Raw genomic sequence first — 19,511 nt, forward strand, 5'->3', positions numbered from 1 at the left:
TGTAGTTATGTACCCTATCTGAGCTTCTTTCATTGCACTGATATTCAAGCTTGCTTCTGCATTAGGCCACTCGAAATCCTAGAGAGATCCGCACTTTTCCCTTCAAAAGTCCATCCGAAAAACTCAAAGATGTATTCGAAATTCTCTCACTATGGAATAGTCTGAGGTCCCTATAAATAGTAGTATGTCCGTATATATAAGCCGACATTACCTCAACAAAGGGATGTGTCTCTAATTTTGGTGAGTCGACATGTGCCATCTACTTCATTTGGAGGCCGACTTGAAGAGGACTTTTGCTTGTCGTTGGAGGTCTATTTGACAAATCTATAGACTAGTATACATTTGTAACATGCCCATGAGGGGCTCTCCATACATGACATTGAATCTTTGACTTTAATAAGAAATCCTAAGGCTCTCAATGCAAGCCATCTAAAAGTAAAATCTCTTGTTCATGAAACCCATGGAGCAAGGCATTACAAAAATAATTTTATTCTCTTCTTTTCATCATTTACAAGTCACAATTACATGTCATTATGAAGACCGAACCTAGTTACACTTTTCAACAAGTTTCCTTATCCATTAGTCTTCATATGTTGAGGTGGGGCGTGTCACACCAAGTGTATTTTGAGGTGGGGTGTGTCACACAATGTGTATTTTCTTTAGAGTTGTGCTCCCTCTCTATTCGTAGTGTTTTACCATTTCCACGTATACTAGGAAGAAGACAACAAATTTATGGAGATTTACATGAACTGTCTAGCCTATCCAATGTCTGCTTATTTACATTTAAAATGAAGACTACTATTAATCAATCCTAAATGCAAAGCAACATCTTTCTATGACACTATCAATCTGAAAGGGATCCCAAATTTATGGCCAATAGGAATTCTAAACCAGTATGTACAATATCATGGCCAATGAGCTTTCCGAAGGCTCGATCCTCTAAAACTGAAGGAACATTTTAACATGACAACTTAATAATCAGTGGTTTCCTGTCATTGTGCATCAAAAACCGAAAAATATATATGGGTCAAGACAAAAAAAAAAATCGCTATAACCATATGTGATTTCATAAAACTGCCATTGACTTAAATTGTTGTAATCATTTGAAGTAATTCCTCCTTCAGAATAAGTAATGGTTATAGCCACGAGAAAGCCATTAGATCAATGAATCAGATAACAGAGATGTTTAAATCATTAAACAACTCCGAGAGAACATAGGACTCGAGTAATACAACAGAAACATGTCAATGAAAACCATTTTGAGTGAAACATTAGAAACAAATTTGAATGGATTCTTCTGATTGATTCATACATACGGACATCAACACTAAGCTCTTGAGGGGAGCTCGGACTTGGTTTCTGCATCTTTATAAAGAACTAAATAAAGCTTTAGACCTTTGCTGCTTAAAAAATAATGCATCGCTCAAACTGAATTCTCTACAATCTCAATTGTAAGTGCCCCAAAGCACTTGCAAAAAATTTAAATATTGCAGGTAAATGAGTTTAAATGATCGATTGAAAATTTGCCCATCATGTGCGCATGTCAGGTGTCTTCTCACTATGTAAACTGAAGCCGGAACGTATCTAAACATAACTTGTGTCTATTTCATAAGTTGAAAATAGAAAGCCACTGCAGCCATGGTCCTGACATCTAGGTGGAAACCGCAAAAGCAATGGCAGAAGAGCACATTCGAGCACATGTGATGCCCAGACATTCTGGCACAAGTTTAGTGTCAATACATGTCAAGGCCATCTTCAAAAAATATCATGCACTTCCTTCTGCAGCAAGCTTCCTACGTTGATGATGTTCTGCAACTTTGTAATCCACCACTTCCCTGAAAAGGTTAGCATCGAGGATGCAATCTGTACTGCCATAGACAGCTGCCTGAACACTGGCCATCATCTTTGCAATCTCTCGGCCAGAAAATCCTTCAGTTTTAGCAGCAGCCTCACGGATTACGTCTTCTGATAAACCTTTTATCTCTATTTTCTTTTGCTTCCCTTTAAAGAAAGACGCCAAACCAGTTTTATTACCACCTGCTTGTGCGATGTATTTATCTAAGTACAGTTTGAGCAATTTAACACGCTCATCTTCTCCGGGAAGTGGAAACTCAAGAACCTCATCAATTCGATCAGTAATAGCTGAATCAAGATCACCAGGCCGATTTGTTGCAAGGGCAAGAACTATGTCTCTCGATTGGTCTCCAGTACGATACAAAAGTGCATTGAGAGCACTCCGCTGGGCTTCACTCATATGGGTGTTATTGCGTCTGCATAATAATACAAGAGAGTTATTTAACTGTTAATATATTTAAGGAAATGCTAAAATCACTACTGACAATATATAGTTTACATGAACCAGACTCACAATACTCAACAAAGCAGAGAAGGTACTGTTCATTCTAAGTCTCCCCTTAAATAATGAATGTAACCAAGATGAATACAGGACCCAGATTAATGCTCATTGGTTACGATGATTTAAAATGTGATAGATTATTGAAAGGAACTTGGAAAGCCCTACCAATTCTAAAAATAGTTAGTTCTACGCAGATTACATTATGACATGAACAAGATACTCTCAGTTAGTTAATGGTCAAGACTAAACCTTATCTCTAAAAAAAGGAGAATTCAAATATATGAATATGGAATAAATCACTCTCTAATCATATATGTCCTATAAAAGAACAGAAATCTGTTATTTTGGTCATAGTTGTGTACAGTGCACATTCATCAGCATTCCATGTCAGACTATAAAGCTTTATGCTAAGCCTTTAGGAGGATATGACTACATTACATAAACCAGGTTAATTCCCCTTTTCACATACTTCAGGGTTCTAATCTCCTCGTGGAAGCCTTACACGAAGGACCAAGATCCAAACTTTTATTCTCAGATCTTTGGCTGAAGGTGATGTATGCCACTATTTCAATTTGAACACAATTAACCAAAAGGGGCTGAGCACAAAAGCAAACAAGCATTGCCCTAATACCATTGAGGACTATTATGGCAGGGTTCCAGAGACAATTCACTAGCATTGAAAACCCTGACTTATAAGTTAAACAATTTTACTTTAGCAAGAAATATCATGATTGTATCTTAAGTAATGCCATTCTACTCGCAATATCATTAAAGGAAATAAACAAGCAAGACTCAATTTACTAGTTAATTATCCAGCAGCTCAACTCAGTCATCCTTCTTGCTCGGGGTCATTACAAATTATCAAGTATCTAAGGTCAATAAGTTTTAAACTAGACACCTATGGATGCAGAATACACAAGATATCTTAAGAAGTTTCCACGAGGAAAAATACAAAAGGCAAATTATTTCCACCAAATAAACTTAAAAAGGAAAACTATATGCATGCAAACACCCATGTAAGCAACGGCTTAAAACACTAAAGAATGGCAAAACAAAAAGATACAATGATGTAATGACCTACGACCACAGAAGTAGCATCATGAGCAACCTAAAAATTGCAAACACACCCATAATTGCATGACATTCAAGAGAGGATGGTTTCCAAGATAACAAACACGATGCACAACAAAATACATAGATACTGACTAGGGGAACCTTTCATATATACTGACTAGAAGAACCTCTACAATTTCAACAAAGAAAACACCACAAGCTATGCAGAAATGCGTTTCTAGGACAAGAAGGAGGTGTTTCTTCCTTCTCGAGAATTATTCCAGGTAACTACAAACCATCCCTATAATAGGTAGTTAGAAAACCTACCTTCTTACTGCCAGGAATTGGAAATGCCTCCTTAATTTATACATTTGATAATCAAAGAGAATGAATAGCAAAACAATTGCAGTATAGGTAATCTTCTTCTAGAAAGGCATTTTCTTTCCCAACAAGTAGACAGTATTAAAATGCAGTAATATTACAGGCATATAAATATTTCATTTTATAAAAAAGCTGCATGAAACTAACGAGGGCGCATAGAAAATGACATTAACAGGGAGCACTTTCCCAGAAAATGCTTCAAAAATCACTCTCGATCCACTGTCATGTGGATATTGGCAATCCAAATGCAGGATAATCATTGCAATTGTCATATTGGCAATCTTTACAGACAGGTTGGGAATTTACAATGCAGAAATATGTATTAGAAGAAAAATACATTGAAGTCTTTTGGCACATTAAAACATAGGACACATGAGAGCAAACATGACCTGCAGCAGAACACGTGAATAGATGCAAACACAACAGACAACGCTGCCCCCTGTTAGTAATAAGTATAACACTCCAAAATGAGCAAATGTAATGAAATGTAATAAGGGCGCATTATATAAGTGGCTTTAATTTTTTATAATGATAGGCATTAAGTTTGAAAGATGCCCTTAAGGAAAGGCAGATAGGTCATGTAACTACTTACTAGCCAAATAGAAGAGAAGTGATGTCAATGTATTCAACGACTCCACCGTTAATGAAATATTCATATCATATCTTTTGATTATCTCTCATATGATGCATGATCAATTTCACATGGCATCAAAATGACACTGATCTCGGTGAACCTCGAAAGGTTTGGAGCCCATATAAAACATGCTTGAGGAGGGTTCTTGTTTATTTTTGATACTACGAATTGAGAGGATAAGTCACCAAATTGGAGGGGCCATTGTATCATTAAGAAAGCTGCCAGTAGTGAAGAAAAGCTGGCCCACCATTCTGTTGAAAAGATGTAGCTTCTGTCGGTATCTGAAGTCAACAAATCAAAAGAAAATTATCATTATTATTCTTGCTGTCCAAGTTGGCCCCAGTCTGACAGGTCGGCCCCACCTCATGAAGGGGTTTGACCCTTTGGTCAAAACTCACTTGACTGGACATGTATATATTGGCAACTCAACCTCCTCATTTGGCATCATCACAAAAAAAATTGTTTCTGTTCTAAGGAGTATCTGATCACATGTGCAAAGGGAAGAAGAAGACAAGTTTAACCAGCGAAGTTGACCTCTTTATTCTCTGCTTTGACCAGTGTTGACTTGGACTATTCTGTTGTCGTTTGACCGAATCTTTGACAGATTTTGGAGGCAGAATATTCCAGTAATCTTTGACTGAAAGTTGATCAAACTTTGGAGCAGAAGTTGGACCATTGACCGAACTTTGACCACAGGTCAAAATCTGCAGTTTGATCGAATTCTCTATGACAGCTACAGGACTGAATTTCAGCCCCTTTTAACCGCAGATGACTAGGAGCAGCAGGGCCAAAATTCAGCCGCTTTGACCAGATCTGACTTGTGAACAGAACTTTGACTCTCTCTCCTTTGACTTGGTTTGGCTTGGAATTTGTTATGGTCAATGGGATAATTTGTTGACTGGATTTCAGATGTACAAATTGATTTGAATTGGACAACTCCCCTAAGGTTGCTGGGTTTTCCCCCTGATTTGGGGTTTTCCCAAAGTAAACTTTGTGTATCTTGTGCATTTTTATTTTATTGTGATCTCTACTGCCCTACTGCATTTATGGTTGAGATTTTCTGAAGTGTAATTGTTTAAGGATTTGAATGTTTTAAAGAAGTAATTATTATTATTATTATTATTATTATTATTACCCAATTTTAAAGTCATCGCCAAGTCAGACACCAAATTGGTGTATGAGACCCAATTGTATCATTGGAAGTAATTATCTGGCAGAAAATTTTGTGCTTGTCATAATTGCACTATAAAAATCAACATGGTTTCAGAGCTTTGGTGAAGGAAAGGGCATTGATATCACTCTTAAGTGACCTAACTCTGCAATCTGATTATTGTCCAGATTTGACTTATCTATGACCATGGGTTCTATACTAGGACAGAGAACAAGTTGGAAGGTGCCTCTAACTTCAAGGCTTGGAAGATAATGATTGATCTTATTCTTGCAGAAAATGATGCCTTGGATTATGCGATGGGCAAAGTGACTAAACCTCAAGACAATGATGGAAAGGTACGCTTCAAGAAGAATGAGATCACAGCCATGAGGATCATTGTTGAGTCCATCAAAGATCACTTGATCCCATATATTTCAGATTTGGAAACTCCAAAAGCTATGTATGATGCTCTAGTAGGATTGTACTCCATCAATAACATTGATCAGAAAATGTTTGAAGAATCAACTTCGAGATGTTCGAATGAAAAAGGATGATATTGTGGCCTCCTATTTCATAAGGATCTCTCAATTAAGAGATCAACTTAAAGCTATTGAAGAACCAGTTTCTGATGTAGAGCTCGTAACTAAAGCACTCAATCGTTTGCCTCTTTCATGGGATTCATTTGTTAAAATTGTGATGTTCTATGTTGTAACAATTACTTGTTCCAAAACTTCTTTTTGTTGCAATATTAGTTAAGCAATAGTATATAGAACATAAACCAAATGCACAATTGAAGACAGCCAAGAACAAGAAAAGGCACAGAGAATTTAGGTCCAATGACCAAAGAAAAACCCACAAGGAGAAAACCCAACCAAATTTTTCTTCTATTAGATATCAATTGTTCAGAAGAGATACAAAGTACAATGAGAGATCAAGAGAATGAGTAAGTTCACCCAGATATGAACAAGTTGTAGCATGAAGATCACTAGTAGCAGCAGTTGATGCAAACACTGAAACAACCTTCAAGTTTTGCTCTTACTCTCCAAGTCTCTCTCTTTCACAATCTTCTTCAAGTCTCTCCAACTCTCTCTCATGTTCGAATCTTTCTTTCACAATGCATAAGTAGTGAGAATGAGATGATATGAGATACATATATAGGAGCAACAAATTCTGGTCATAGAGAAGGAGCAATACGTATGCCTTGAGGAGGAGTTACATATGCCATTTAGGGAGGTACACATGCCTTTGTAACTCTTGCCATTAAGGAGGTATGCATGCCTTTGCAACTCATGCCATTAAGGAGGTGTAGAGGAATCTGTTATGACATGTTTTTATTGTGAGTAAGAGAGATAGAAAAGTTTGCATTAATGAAAGCGTAATTATGACAAGACTTTAATGAGAGAGAAATGTATACATTAAGAGAGAAAGAGAGAGATTTGTGATGTGCTATGTGAGACATCGAGGTATGAAGCGATTAAGTGATGTAAGGTGACTTGAAGTTCCTTTTAATAATAATAATAATAATGTCATAGTATCATAAGGATAATAATAAAGGTAATGATAATATTGATGATTACGTCAAAAATTGAACTATCAAGGTTGATTAATGATAAGTTAAGTGATTTTCCAACATCTATACTTGATTACCAATTGACGCAAGGTGATTTACTATTTTTGGAAAATCATGCTTGAGATTCTAGACATGACTTTCTAATTTTAGAAAGTCACTCTACAATTGTCATAAATGAAATTTTATTTAAGGAAATTCACCCCTAAGCTGCCAATTTTCAACACTCCCTCTCAGATAGGGAGGAATTTCTTTTTGTAACAAAGATCTATGCTTTCTCTGCTCATCTCTACTCTGAAACAATGATGTCACAATCTAATGAAGAAGAATCATCATAGGGGAGATTCATCTATCACCCTATATCCCCTAATCTTCCCATCCTGACACAGGCTTGGAGGGATTGCCACTTGTCAACGCATGACGAGGATCGCGCACAACCAAGTCTCACCTCTGCTTGGGGGGATTACCACTTGTCAACACGTGACAAGTATCGCACTCAACCAAGCTTTACCATCAGAGTCAAGTGGTAGAACACCTACATCCACCGACTTTGGGGGGGATTACCACTTGTCAACACATGACAAGGATCGTACACAACCAAGTCTCATCTCTGCTTGGGGGGATTACCACTTGACAAGGATCACGCACAACCAAGTCTCACCTCTGCTAGGGGGGGTTACCACTTGTCAAGGATCACGCACAACCAAGTTTTACCACACCCATTGGCCAGATGGGTGGTACTCCCAACAAGCCTAGCTTGTGTGTAGGATGCATACTGGGTTATACTCTTGGCAAGTCCCAGACTTGATGGTAGGAGGGATTATTACTTGTCAACACAAGACAAGGATCGTGCATAACCTACTGTTAAGAGTTCTCTCAACCCTAGGAGCTCTTCTAGCTCCATCCCCAACTTGGGAGTTCAAACAAGAGGGAAGAGCATAGGTCAATGTTCTTGATCATCCATGATCGCCCCCACCAGGAATGGTCACATCCGTCAGTCCAAGTTCCTCTCTGAATACCAAGAACTTCCCTTTCGACAAAGGCTTGGTAAGTATGTCAACCATCTGATCATCAATTGCAATATGATGGAGTCTTACTACTACTCTTTGCACCATATCCTGGATATAGTGATATTTGATCTCAATGTGCTTAGACTTGTCATGGAACATACGATTTTTTGCAAGACAAATCCCACTCTTATTGTCACAGTATATTACTATCGTATCTAGCACGTGCTCAAACAGCTCTCCAAAGAGCTTCCACAACCATACTGCTTCACACTAGACATGCTAGCAGCAATGTACTCAGCTTCAGTGGTGTTAAGGGCTATAGGCTTTTGTGTTTTGCTAATCCAAGATATCATGGCAGATCCCAAGCTAAAGAAACATCCAAATGTGCTCTTTCTGTCAGCAGAGTTACCAGCCCAATTAGCATCAAAGTACCCATGTAGTCTCATCTCCAGCAGTGTATCTCAATCCAAGATTGATGGTCTCGTGCAGGTATCTCAGCACATGCTTTGCAGTAATCCAGTATGCATGTGATGGCTTAATTATATATTAGCTCAGAGTATTGACCGCAAAACATATGTCTAGTCTAGTGTTCACAAAGAACATCAGTGGCCCAATCAATAGTCGATACTCGGAAGGATTAGCCAAATCAAGTCCTGCAGCTTCACCACATAACTTTTTGAAATTCATTTCCATTGGTGTGTTCATGGACTTACATTTTGTCATACCAAATCTTTCCAGAAGCTTGACAACATATTTTCCTTGAGAAAGGAAAATCTCACTAGGTCTTTGCCATACCTCTAGGCCCAAAAAGCAGTGCATCAAATGAAGATCCTTCATTTCGAATTGAAAAGCTAACTCCCTCCTACATTGGAGGATAAGAGGTTCTCCACTAGTCAAGAATAAGTCATTAACATATAATACCAAAATCAAAGGCATACTTTGGACCATCTTGAAGTAGAGATTTGGATCAGCATTGTTTCTGGTAAAACCAAGTTTCATCAAGGAGCTATCAATGCGGGCATACCAAGCTCTTGGGGCTTGCTTTAATCCATAGAGAGATTTCTTCAGTCTACACACATGAGTTTTCCTGTTATGCACTTCAAAACCTTGTGGTTGCTCCACAAATACTTCTTCCTTGAGGAAGCCATGCAAAAAAGCAGTTTTCACATTCATTTAGTGAAGAGTCCATCCCTAACTAGCAACTAGAGCAACAATGAATCGAATGGTAGTGTGTCAAGCAACAAGTGCAAAAATCTCATCATAGTCTTCTCCCTCTTTTTGAGGGAAGCCTCTAGCCACAAATGTGGCTTTATATTTTTCAACATTGTCATTTGCACCATGTTTGATTTTATACAACCATTTGGAAGTCACAACAAACTTAACTTTTGGTCTTGGAACTACTTCCCATCTAAGAAATCGGATTTGTCCTCCCCCCCACCCCCTCGTGTCCTGAATCCCACGACTCAGACACGATTCTCTAAGACACGTGTCTAGCATGTCCTGGAGCATGTCCAACGTGTCCTGGAGCATGTCCAACGTGTCTTAGAGCATGTCATGGAGTACACCCATCTATCATTGTTGAGGATTGCAGATACACACTTTGTCTCTTCATTCATCATGTTGAAGAGGTTAAGGGAGGTCAAGACCGCTCTTAGGGCCATGGTTATTTCAGAGTTTTGGTCTTTTTAGAAAAAGACAAATCAAGCAACCTCAAAAAGAGTGAAGAACACAGTGTTAGATGATATGCTTGGTGGGAGAGGGTAGACCTCATTATTAAGATCATGGACCCTATCTTTACTATGCTACGATTTGCAGATACAAACCAACCCATCCTAGGAGAGGTTTATGAGGGATGGGATTCCATGATTGAGTTTGTGAGGACCATTATTTTACACAGTGAGTGCCCCGAGTATGAGACATCATCAAAGGTCGCCTTCACCACCATACAGGATATTCTTGTCAGCAGATGGTACAAGAATTGCACACCTTTGCATTGTTTGGCTCACTCATTGAACCCAAAATACTCTAGCCATGCGTCGCTGAATGGTGGACCTTCCCACAGATTCCCTCCTCAGATGGATGGTGAAATTTCACAGGGGGAGGAATGCATTGAGGCGATTTTTTAGGATAGAGTGTCCCTTGATGAGGTGGAGGATGTCTTTGCAGAGTTTTCCACTAGCACTAGGCAATTTGCAGGCTATGATGTGATTAGAGACAGGGGGCTAAGAAGTGTTATTCTTGGTGGGCAACTCATGGGGCAACAAGCCCTTCTCTATAGCACTTAGCAATGAGGCTCCTCTCTCAAGTGACTTCATCCTCTTGTTGCAAGAGGAATTGGAGCACATATGGGAATTTGTATAGTGTCAAGAAGAGCAAGCTTGAACAATCCAGGGCAGAGACAATGGTGTATATGCACACCCACCTTCATCTTATTTACAGGCAGAGGATGAGTGGTTGAAGGGAAAGACAAAGATGTGGGATGTCTTTCTTGATGATATGGGTTTGGACAGTCGTGTTGAGTTGGCATTGGCCAACTTGGATCTTAATGACCCAGTGTTAGAGCCTATCACTTTTGATGATGGTGATATTGTTGAGGAGTCATCCTCCACACCCGCAGATGCAGAGATGACATTGGATACAGAGGAGGAGGATGCAGCAGAGGAGAGCAATGGTAACCATGATGGTGATGTTGATTTTGATGATGATGATTGATGACTCATGAATCATAAGCTACCTACTACCTTGAGGCTTGTATTTGTTTTGTATTTGCTATTTCTATTTTCCATTGTCATTACTACTACCTATGTAACACATTTTGATTTTGATGACTTAATGAGAAAACTGCAGTTTCTTGTCTTTCTCCTATTGAATCATTGATGAATCTATCTCAATTGTATTTGTATGCATAATGTTACTTTGTAAAACTTACAAATTTTAAATTTACAATGTAGAATCTACATCTATGTCTGAATTTGTGTCATGAATGAGAATTTGTGTAAGAAATATATATATATATATATATATATATATATAATGTGTATTGTTCTGGGGGGTCAATGTGCCTGTGTCGAACACTCGAATTTTTGTGTCTTGTTTTCTCTGAAGGTTTCTCTGTGGACAACCTGTCTATCAGCATCCTGTAGAGTGTCACGAAGCCATAATGGTCTCTTTCTAGCAAGAGGATCACTTGGAGGAGGATCCAAGGAGTCCATGGGTTCCATGGGTTCATCAACAAGATCAAACTTAGACTCATGATCTTCTTAAGCATCCAAGGCATCATCTTGACTTTCAACATTAGCAGGAGGAGTGTCTCTTGCCTTTCCAAGAGTTGCATCTTCATCAAATGTTACATCCATGCTAAACTCTATAGTTCTTTGACCATACACGTATATTCTGTAAGCTTTAGAGTTTTCACAATAACCAACAAACGTACCTTTCTTACCTGAAGCTTCTAGCTTGGTCCTCTTTTCCTTTGGCACATGAAAGTAGACAGGGTAGCCAAAGATCCTCAAGTGCCCAACTTCAGGCTTTTCACCAATGAAGACTTCTTCAGGAGTCTTGTTGTTTAAGGCTCAGTGTGGAGATCTATTTTGGACATAGACAACAGTGTTAGCAGCTTCTCCCCAAAGAAACTTTGGTAGCTTTTGATCATGCAACATAGCTTTGACTGCTTCCATGATGGTTTTGTTCTTTCTTTCGGCCACACCATTTTGTTTTGGGTTATATGGTACGGTGGTCTCTTTCCTGATTCTAGCTTCTTTGCAAAAGTCAATGAAATCATTTGAAGTGAACTCTCCTTTATTGCCAGATCTGAGTATTTTGATCTGCTTTCTAGTTTTTTTTCTACCAGAGCTTTAAAGTCCTTGAACATATTAAATGCATGACTTTGTTTTTCAAAATGAAATTCCAAGTTTTGCGAGAAAAATCATCCACAAAGATTATATAATACAAGTAGCCACCAAGAGAAGTTACAGGCATGTTCACATAAATCAGAATGTACAAGATGAAGTACCTGAATGGTTTGCTTTTGCTTGAAGGGAATGGTCCTTTTACATGCTTTCCACTTGCACACCCTTGGCAAACTCCATCATGATCCAATCTAATCTCCGACATTCTGGAAACCATCTTTCTCACATGGGGCAATGCCTTAAACATTCTGGTATGCTTAAACATGCATGCAAGCAAGAATTCATATATGCAGACTTGTATTGTAGTAAATAGTTGTTGTATTAAAATAAAAAATATGAATGGTGTTTACAAATCTTCGTGGCAGTGTCCCTATATAGGAATTAACTGGCCATAAAGATAGAATGACACAACTTTTGACCCAGGTCTCTTCACAACTAATGAGACATTTAACTAATTTAATTAATTTATTATTATTAATATTTGCTATTTTAATATTTATTATTCAATTGATGTTTATGAATATTTTTATTCATAACATTGCCACCCCCTTTAGAGATGCTTTGTCCTCAAAGCACAACCAGAAGGGTTTTCTCTAGTTGAACATTGTTGTGATGGAATGGCATCTTTTTGTTGACTGGTGCATTTATGAGTACTTGTACCTTCCTTGGAGCTGGGAGTGTTAACACCATTTAATTTATAATGTTGTCCTTGCCAGTTAAACTCCATGAATTGTTCTTCAAGGTTTGTAGTATAGCTCCCTAGTTGTATTAACCATTCTACACCTAGAACTACATCCATTTCTTTGAGTGGTAGGGCAAATAGATCTGTTTGTAGCTTCAGTTCTTGTATTTGGATTGAAACTTTTTGACATTCTCCTATTTCCTTGATTTTCTTTCCAGTAGCGACAGACATGGTCAGGTCCTTGATTGGGCATATACAAAGACCAAGTTGTTTAGCAAGATCAATGTTTATACAATTGTGAGTACTACCAGAATCTATAAGTATATTGACATTTCTGTCTTTTATGAGTCCTTTGAGCCTTAGGGTTTTAGGACATAGACTCTTCCTCATGTTTGTTGATGGAGTAGTAAGTTTAATGTTCCTTTTTGGGAATTGGCTCTTCTTCCGAAGATGTGGTGGAACGTATTTTGTAGTTGCTTGTTGTTCTTGATCTCCGAAAGAGTTACTATTTTCATCAAGGTTTTTCTAGTCACATGAGATTGCAGCTAATGACGGTCCCTCGGAATCTGAATCTTCACTGTGAGTGACAACGGTTCCGTCATCATGTTCTTGTACTTCAATTTGCTTCTCATCTACTATTTTATAGTAGCGCAGGGATGCGTCTTCACATTTATGGCCTAGCGTCCAATTTTCTCCACATTTGCGACAACTATTTTTCTTTTTTATCTTTCTTTCTGGCTCATGACTTTAAGTGTCTAATTCTTTCTCAACTTCATAAGTACACAGTTTCTTGTTAAAGCACCTGTATCTTGATGTCCATTTAACTCCACAATACCTACACTTGTTAGTTTCTTTTTTTCCCAAGTGTTGTTGTTGGTCTTCGTTTTCCCTGAATGATGGCATTCTGAGCTTATATTTTCTCTCAATAATTATTGTTGCATGTCTAGCATCTTCAATGGTTTGGGGTTTGTATAATTTTAATTCTTCCCGAATATAATCCTTAAGGCCACAACGATACATTTTTAACAGCTCTTCGTCTGAGAATCCTCTTTGCCTTATAGCTAATACTTCCCATTCATGAGTGTATTTGCTTACTGATCCATTCTGTTTGAGGTGAACGAATCTTTCATAAACATCATTCTCTTCTTCGTCATGAAACCCTTTTAGCAGGGCATTTTTTAAATTTTGCCAATTGAATGAGCAAGCTACACATTTGTTAGACCACCATTGGAACCAATAATACGCTTCTACTTCCTGGTAGTTGGATGCAGTCATAACCTTCTCTTGCTCCCCTATTGACGGGTTTGCTCCAAAAATGGCGTCCATTTTATTTACCCATACAATGGTGCCTTTATGGTCCTTACCATCGTATTTAGGTAATTCTCTTTTAATTTTAAGGTAGTCTTTGTTAGGAAACTTTGTATGGCACTGACTTCCTTCGAACTGTATATGCGATGTTCGTGGTTTTTCCTGCATTAACGAAAATTTGTGACTTGGAAAAGTTCCATCTTCCAAAGTCTTAGGACTTTGCGTAGCCGAAGGGTTAAAAGCTCTGAAACCAGGTTCGCTCTTAGAGGGCCACGTGTCTGAATCCGTCAAATCTGATACGATTCGACCTAAATCGTGTCTAGAATTCGTGACACGTCGTGTCCGATTGGGACACGATCGGAATCCGGAAATCTGGGACTCGCGTGGCCAATAAAGAGCGGAAATGACTCTTTTTTCATCATTGTTGTCATTTCTTTTGCAATAGTTGAGCTGTGGGTTTGCTGTGAAGAGTTTGGAACAAGAAGCCAAGGGTTTGGAGCGTTTTCAAGGAGATTCAAGCAATAGGTAAGTGCATTTCCTCTCTATTTTTTTGCATTTGTATTACAGCAGTTTGTATATGCATTTCTTTTACAAATTTGTGCATGTTTTGTTTATTATTTTACAGTATTCATGGCTCAATCAAGGGCAGCAGGTAGGGGACAAAGGAAGGGGAAGAATGTCCCCATTGGAGATGCCCCTCCTCCCCCAATTTCATCAGAGTCTGCTGCAAGTAATGTTGAGGGAAAACTTCCTCCTGAAGGTAACATTGAGAAATATCCCTTGTGGAATTATGTCACAAGAGAGGATGGGCCAAGCAGCAAGGTGAAAGGAGGAGGCAATGTAAATTGGAGATGCAACTTTTGCCACAGTACTTTCACAAGCACATATTTTCGTGTGAAAGGCCATTTGTTGACTTTACCAAGTTGTGGAGTTGGAGCTTGTACACAAGTTCGATTACAAAAGAGGAAAGAAATAGAAAAAGAGTTGAATGTTGGTATGGCAAATGTGGCTGCAAAATAATAATAAAAAACCAAGAATGATGACCCCTTCCATTTTTTAGGAAAGGCGGCAACAAATTTCCATTTGAGAGTTCTAGTGGGGGACAAGCAGCAAAAAGAAAGGCAATTTCACTTGGTCCAATGGAAAAGATTTTTCAAAAAGAGAAACGGGAAGAGCTTGATCTCACCATTGCCTTTTTTCTATCAACACTTCATATCCTTTAATGTTGCATGCTCACCTCTATTTATCGAGATGTGTCGAGCTCTAACTCACGGGTCTCCATCATGGTATGTGCCTACTGGTTCAGAGAAACTTAGAACCACATTGTTGACGAAGGCAAAAAAAAGAGGTGCAAAAAATGCTTGAGCTTATTAAAGCATCATGGCCAACATCTGGGGTTAGCATTGTTTATGATGGATGGACAGATCCAGCACGGCACCAACTCATCAACTTCATGGTGTCTTCCTTGAATGGTCAAGTTTTCTTGAAAGCAGTGGATACACTTGGAGAATACAAGGATGCACAATATATGGGTGAGTTGTTTATTAAAGTTATTGAAGATGTAGGTGTTGATTCTTGTGTGCAAATCATTATAGATAATGCACCTGTTTGCAAGGCTGCTGACATGATTGTGGAAGCTAAATATCCACAAGTGTTTTGGGCACCTTACATTGTCCATTCATTGAACTTAGCACTGAAATCCATTGCTTCTGATGTGCTTTGGATTGGTAACATTATTGAGGATGCACGGCATATCCGTAACTTTGTACAAAATCATACAAATGCCCTCATTATCTACAAGGAGTACAACAATCTATCATTGTTGAAGATTGCAGATACACAGTTTGCCTCTTCATTCATCATGTTGAAGAGGTTGATGGAGGTCAAGACCGCTCTTAGGGCCATGGTTATTTTAGAGTTTTGGTCTTTTGGAGAAATACAGATCAAGTAGCCTCTAAAAGAGTGAAGGACACAGTGCTAGATGATGCTTGGTGGGAGAGGGTAGATCTAATTATTCAGATCATGGACCCTATCATTTCTTTGCTTCGATTTGCAGATACAGACAAACCCATCCTAGGAGAGCTTTATGAGGGATGGGATTCCATGATTGAGTCTATGAGGAGCATTATTCTACAGAGTGAGTGCCTCGAGTATGAGACATCACCAGAGGACTTTTGTGGTACTATACAAGATATTATTGTTAGCAAATGGGACAAGAATTGCACACCTTTACATTGTTTGGCTCACTCATTGAACCCAAAATACTACAGCCATGAGTGGCTGAATGGGGGACCTTCCCATAGATTCCCTCCTCACATGGATGGTGAAATCTCACAGGGGAGGAAATATGCATTCAGGCGGGTTTTCCAGGATAGAGCATTGCTTGATGAGGTGGATGATGCCTTTGCAGAGTTTTCCACTGGCACTGGTCAATTTGCAGGATATGATGTGATTAGAGACACGGGGTCTAAGAAGCCCTATTCGTGGTGGGCAAATCATGGGGCACCAAGCCCTCCTCTACAGCAGTTAGCCATTAGGTTCCTCTCTCAGGTGACTTCATCCTCTTGTTGCGAGAGGAATCGGAGCATATACGGGAATTTGTATAGTGTTAAGAAGAGCAGGCTTGAGTAGTCCAGGGCAGAGACAATGGTGTATGTGCAAACCAACCTTTGTCTTATTTACAGGCAGAGGGAAGAGTGGTTGAAGGGAAAGACAAAGATGTGGGATGTCTTTCCTAATGATATGGATCTGGACAACAGTGTTGAGTTGGCATTGGCCAACATGAATCTCAATGATCCAGCACTAGAGCCTGTTAGATTTGATGATGGTGATACGTAGAGGGGTCATCCTCCACACTAGCAGATGCAGAGGCGACTTTGGATACAGGGGAGGAGGAGGATGCAGAGGAGAGAAGTGTTGACCATGATGATGAGGACAATGATGTTGATTTTGATGATGAGTATGAGGATTGATGACTCATGAGTCATGGGCTACCTACTGCCTTGAGGCTTGTATACTTGTAGTTGTTTTGTATTTTCTATTTCTATTTGCCATTGGCATTGCACTACCTATGTAACACATTTTGATTTTGATGGCTTAATGAGAAAACTACAGTTGTCAGTGTCTTTATCTTACTATCTTGTCTTTCTCCTATTGGATCATTGACGAATTGAATATGTATTATCATTTATCATTTATGAATTTAGAATTTATGATTCATTGATTTATCATTTATGTGACATGTATTTGCATTTTGTATGTACTATGCATGCTATAATGTTACTAACTTTGTAAACAGTAAAACTTACATCTAGATGAAGATCTATGTTTGAAATCAATGAATTTGTATCATTAATGAGAATTTGTGTAAGAAATATCTAATTTATATATATATATATATATATATATATATATATATATATATATATATATATAACGTATTCGAACGTGTCCTGTTCTGGGGGGTCAACATGTCCGAATTCGACACTTGAATCCCCATATCCGACGAATCCCAAATCCACGTGTCAGGTTACTTAGGTTAAAAGGTGGATTGCTATGATATCCTCTGCCATTTGGTCTTGACTCTTCCCGAAATCATCTTGCTTCCTCTCGATATCGTCAAGGTGCTTGCACATTCTATTAAGTTCTTCTTGGAAAAAAAGATTAATTATTGTCATTGTTACTGCTCCCCATTTTGTTCTTTTTCTTCCTTGTAGACCCAATTTTTTTCATCTAAATAATAATAGAAATATTTTTTTTTCACCTTGGAAAAATTCATAATTTTATTCATAAGACAAAATTACATGTTGTAGATGCTAAAGAGCATATGCATATGCTCTGTTCCTATTTTCACAGGAAACAAAAAACAAAAATAAAAAATTATAACTACTATTCTTTTCTCCCTTTCTTTTTTTCCACCTTTCGCCAACCTCCAGTGTTGGGAGTGGTCGTTACAATGGAAAGTTGATTTTCACTTGTATGAATGGGAGTGTCTTTGTCAGAATCAGATCCTTCTAATCCATGAGTTCGCTTGATGCCGGTTATTTCCATTCCTGTTAGTTGAGATTCTTGGTGCTGCAAAGGGTTGCTGGGGACTTCCTCCTCCTTTAGTGTGTTGTTCTGGTCCTTTTGATCCTTCGTTTCTGCTTTGTATTCTGTTGTTTCTGCTTTTTCTACTTCTTCCTCCAAGGGGGTTGTATATTGCCATCCTTTTGGCTATTTCTGTTGCTTCTTGTTCCATTTGGGAGTTTGTTTTGCTTTAGGACAGACACTGTGGAGGTGTCCTGTTTGTAGACATCCATGGCATCGGAAGGTTGTATTTTCGTAGTCTAGAGGTTGTGTCCACTGTGTATTATTGAAATTCAAGTTTATGCTTTCTGGTAGTCCCTCACTGAGATCTACCTCAACACATATCTTGGCAAAAGTAAATATCCTCCTTGTAAGCCTTTCCTCGTCGATCTTTAGGAATTTTCCCAATGCATTCCCTATGGCGATTAAAACATTGTGATGCCAGAAGTGTAACGGGAGGTTGTGTAGCCTGACCCAAACTGGCATCTTTGATACCACCATTGTGTTGGCGTCGAATTCCGGAAACCAAGGGGTCATAAAGAGTCCTGCATTGCCCCAGAACCATGGTCCTTTATTGAGGATATGTTCCCTTTCCTGTATTGTTCTGAATCTGACTATAAAAAACCCTTTGGGGCATAAAGTATATTTCACAGTCTAGCGACCAGGCATCATAAATCCATTGATGCAAAACCCATTAAATCTGCATATAACTGATTTGGAATAGAGATTTGTGTATAGGTCGTTTACCTCAGGCATTGCGATGGTGAGAGCAGGATTCTCAGATTTTTGTTCTACAATGTAGGGCCCTGGTAGCTCGGGCAGTGTTGCTGATTTGGTTTGTGCTTTTTCCTTACCTTTGACTGCATCCTTAAAGGATCTTGTGCTTTTTGAGCTAGTTCCAGCACATCCACCCTGCAGACGCAGGTTAATTATGATGGTCGAGTCTATGGTGATGCCATAATCCTGGAGTGTGAGGTTGTCCTGTAAACTATGGCCTGAGTAGATCAAATTTTGCCAGCATGCTGGTATACCGAGGTGGTTCTGGATTTTATACCTTAGCTCCTGAATCCTCCTCCCCTTCCAGATCCTCCAGCAAATAGTCTTGCCTTCCAGTGTTTTAATGAATATTTGTATCAGATCCTCCTCAGTTGAGTGTGGGTCTGTCTGAGGAGGGGCTCGATCTATTGCCCATGTGCCCAGAGATGACAGATCTAAGCATATCGATGCTCTGTTTGATTCTCTTTTTGCCAGATCCTGATCTCTGTGTGGTGGTAGGTCTATATAAGGGGTGCCCAGATAGGTGCCCCATACCTTCTCCTACGTTGTCGTGATTGTCGTAGAGGGTTCCCCTTTCCCTCTTGTTGTCGAGTCTGCTAGCCAATGGTAAACAAAAA

At 38.8% G+C, this 19,511-nt stretch overlaps 1 protein-coding gene across 1 annotated transcript in view; it reads right to left on the reverse strand.

The window, feature by feature from the left end:
• Nucleotides 1-1,271: 1,271 nt before the first annotated feature.
• LOC149252364 (uncharacterized) overlaps nt 1,272-19,511 on the reverse strand; it is a 103,826-nt gene continuing 85,586 nt past the window's right edge. Inside the window, exon 8 of the mRNA XM_089459667.1 lies at nt 1,272-2,270. Within this exon, the coding sequence (XP_089315793.1) occupies nt 1,766-2,270 (505 nt within the window). The 3' untranslated portion in view covers nt 1,272-1,765. The remainder of the gene's footprint in view (nt 2,271-19,511) is intronic.

This window comes from Pinus tabuliformis, chromosome 7 (genome assembly GCF_031772625.1).
Source record: "Pinus tabuliformis cultivar Carrire ecotype Pingquan chromosome 7, CPIR1, whole genome shotgun sequence".
Taxonomy (NCBI): domain Eukaryota; kingdom Viridiplantae; phylum Streptophyta; class Pinopsida; order Pinales; family Pinaceae; genus Pinus; species Pinus tabuliformis.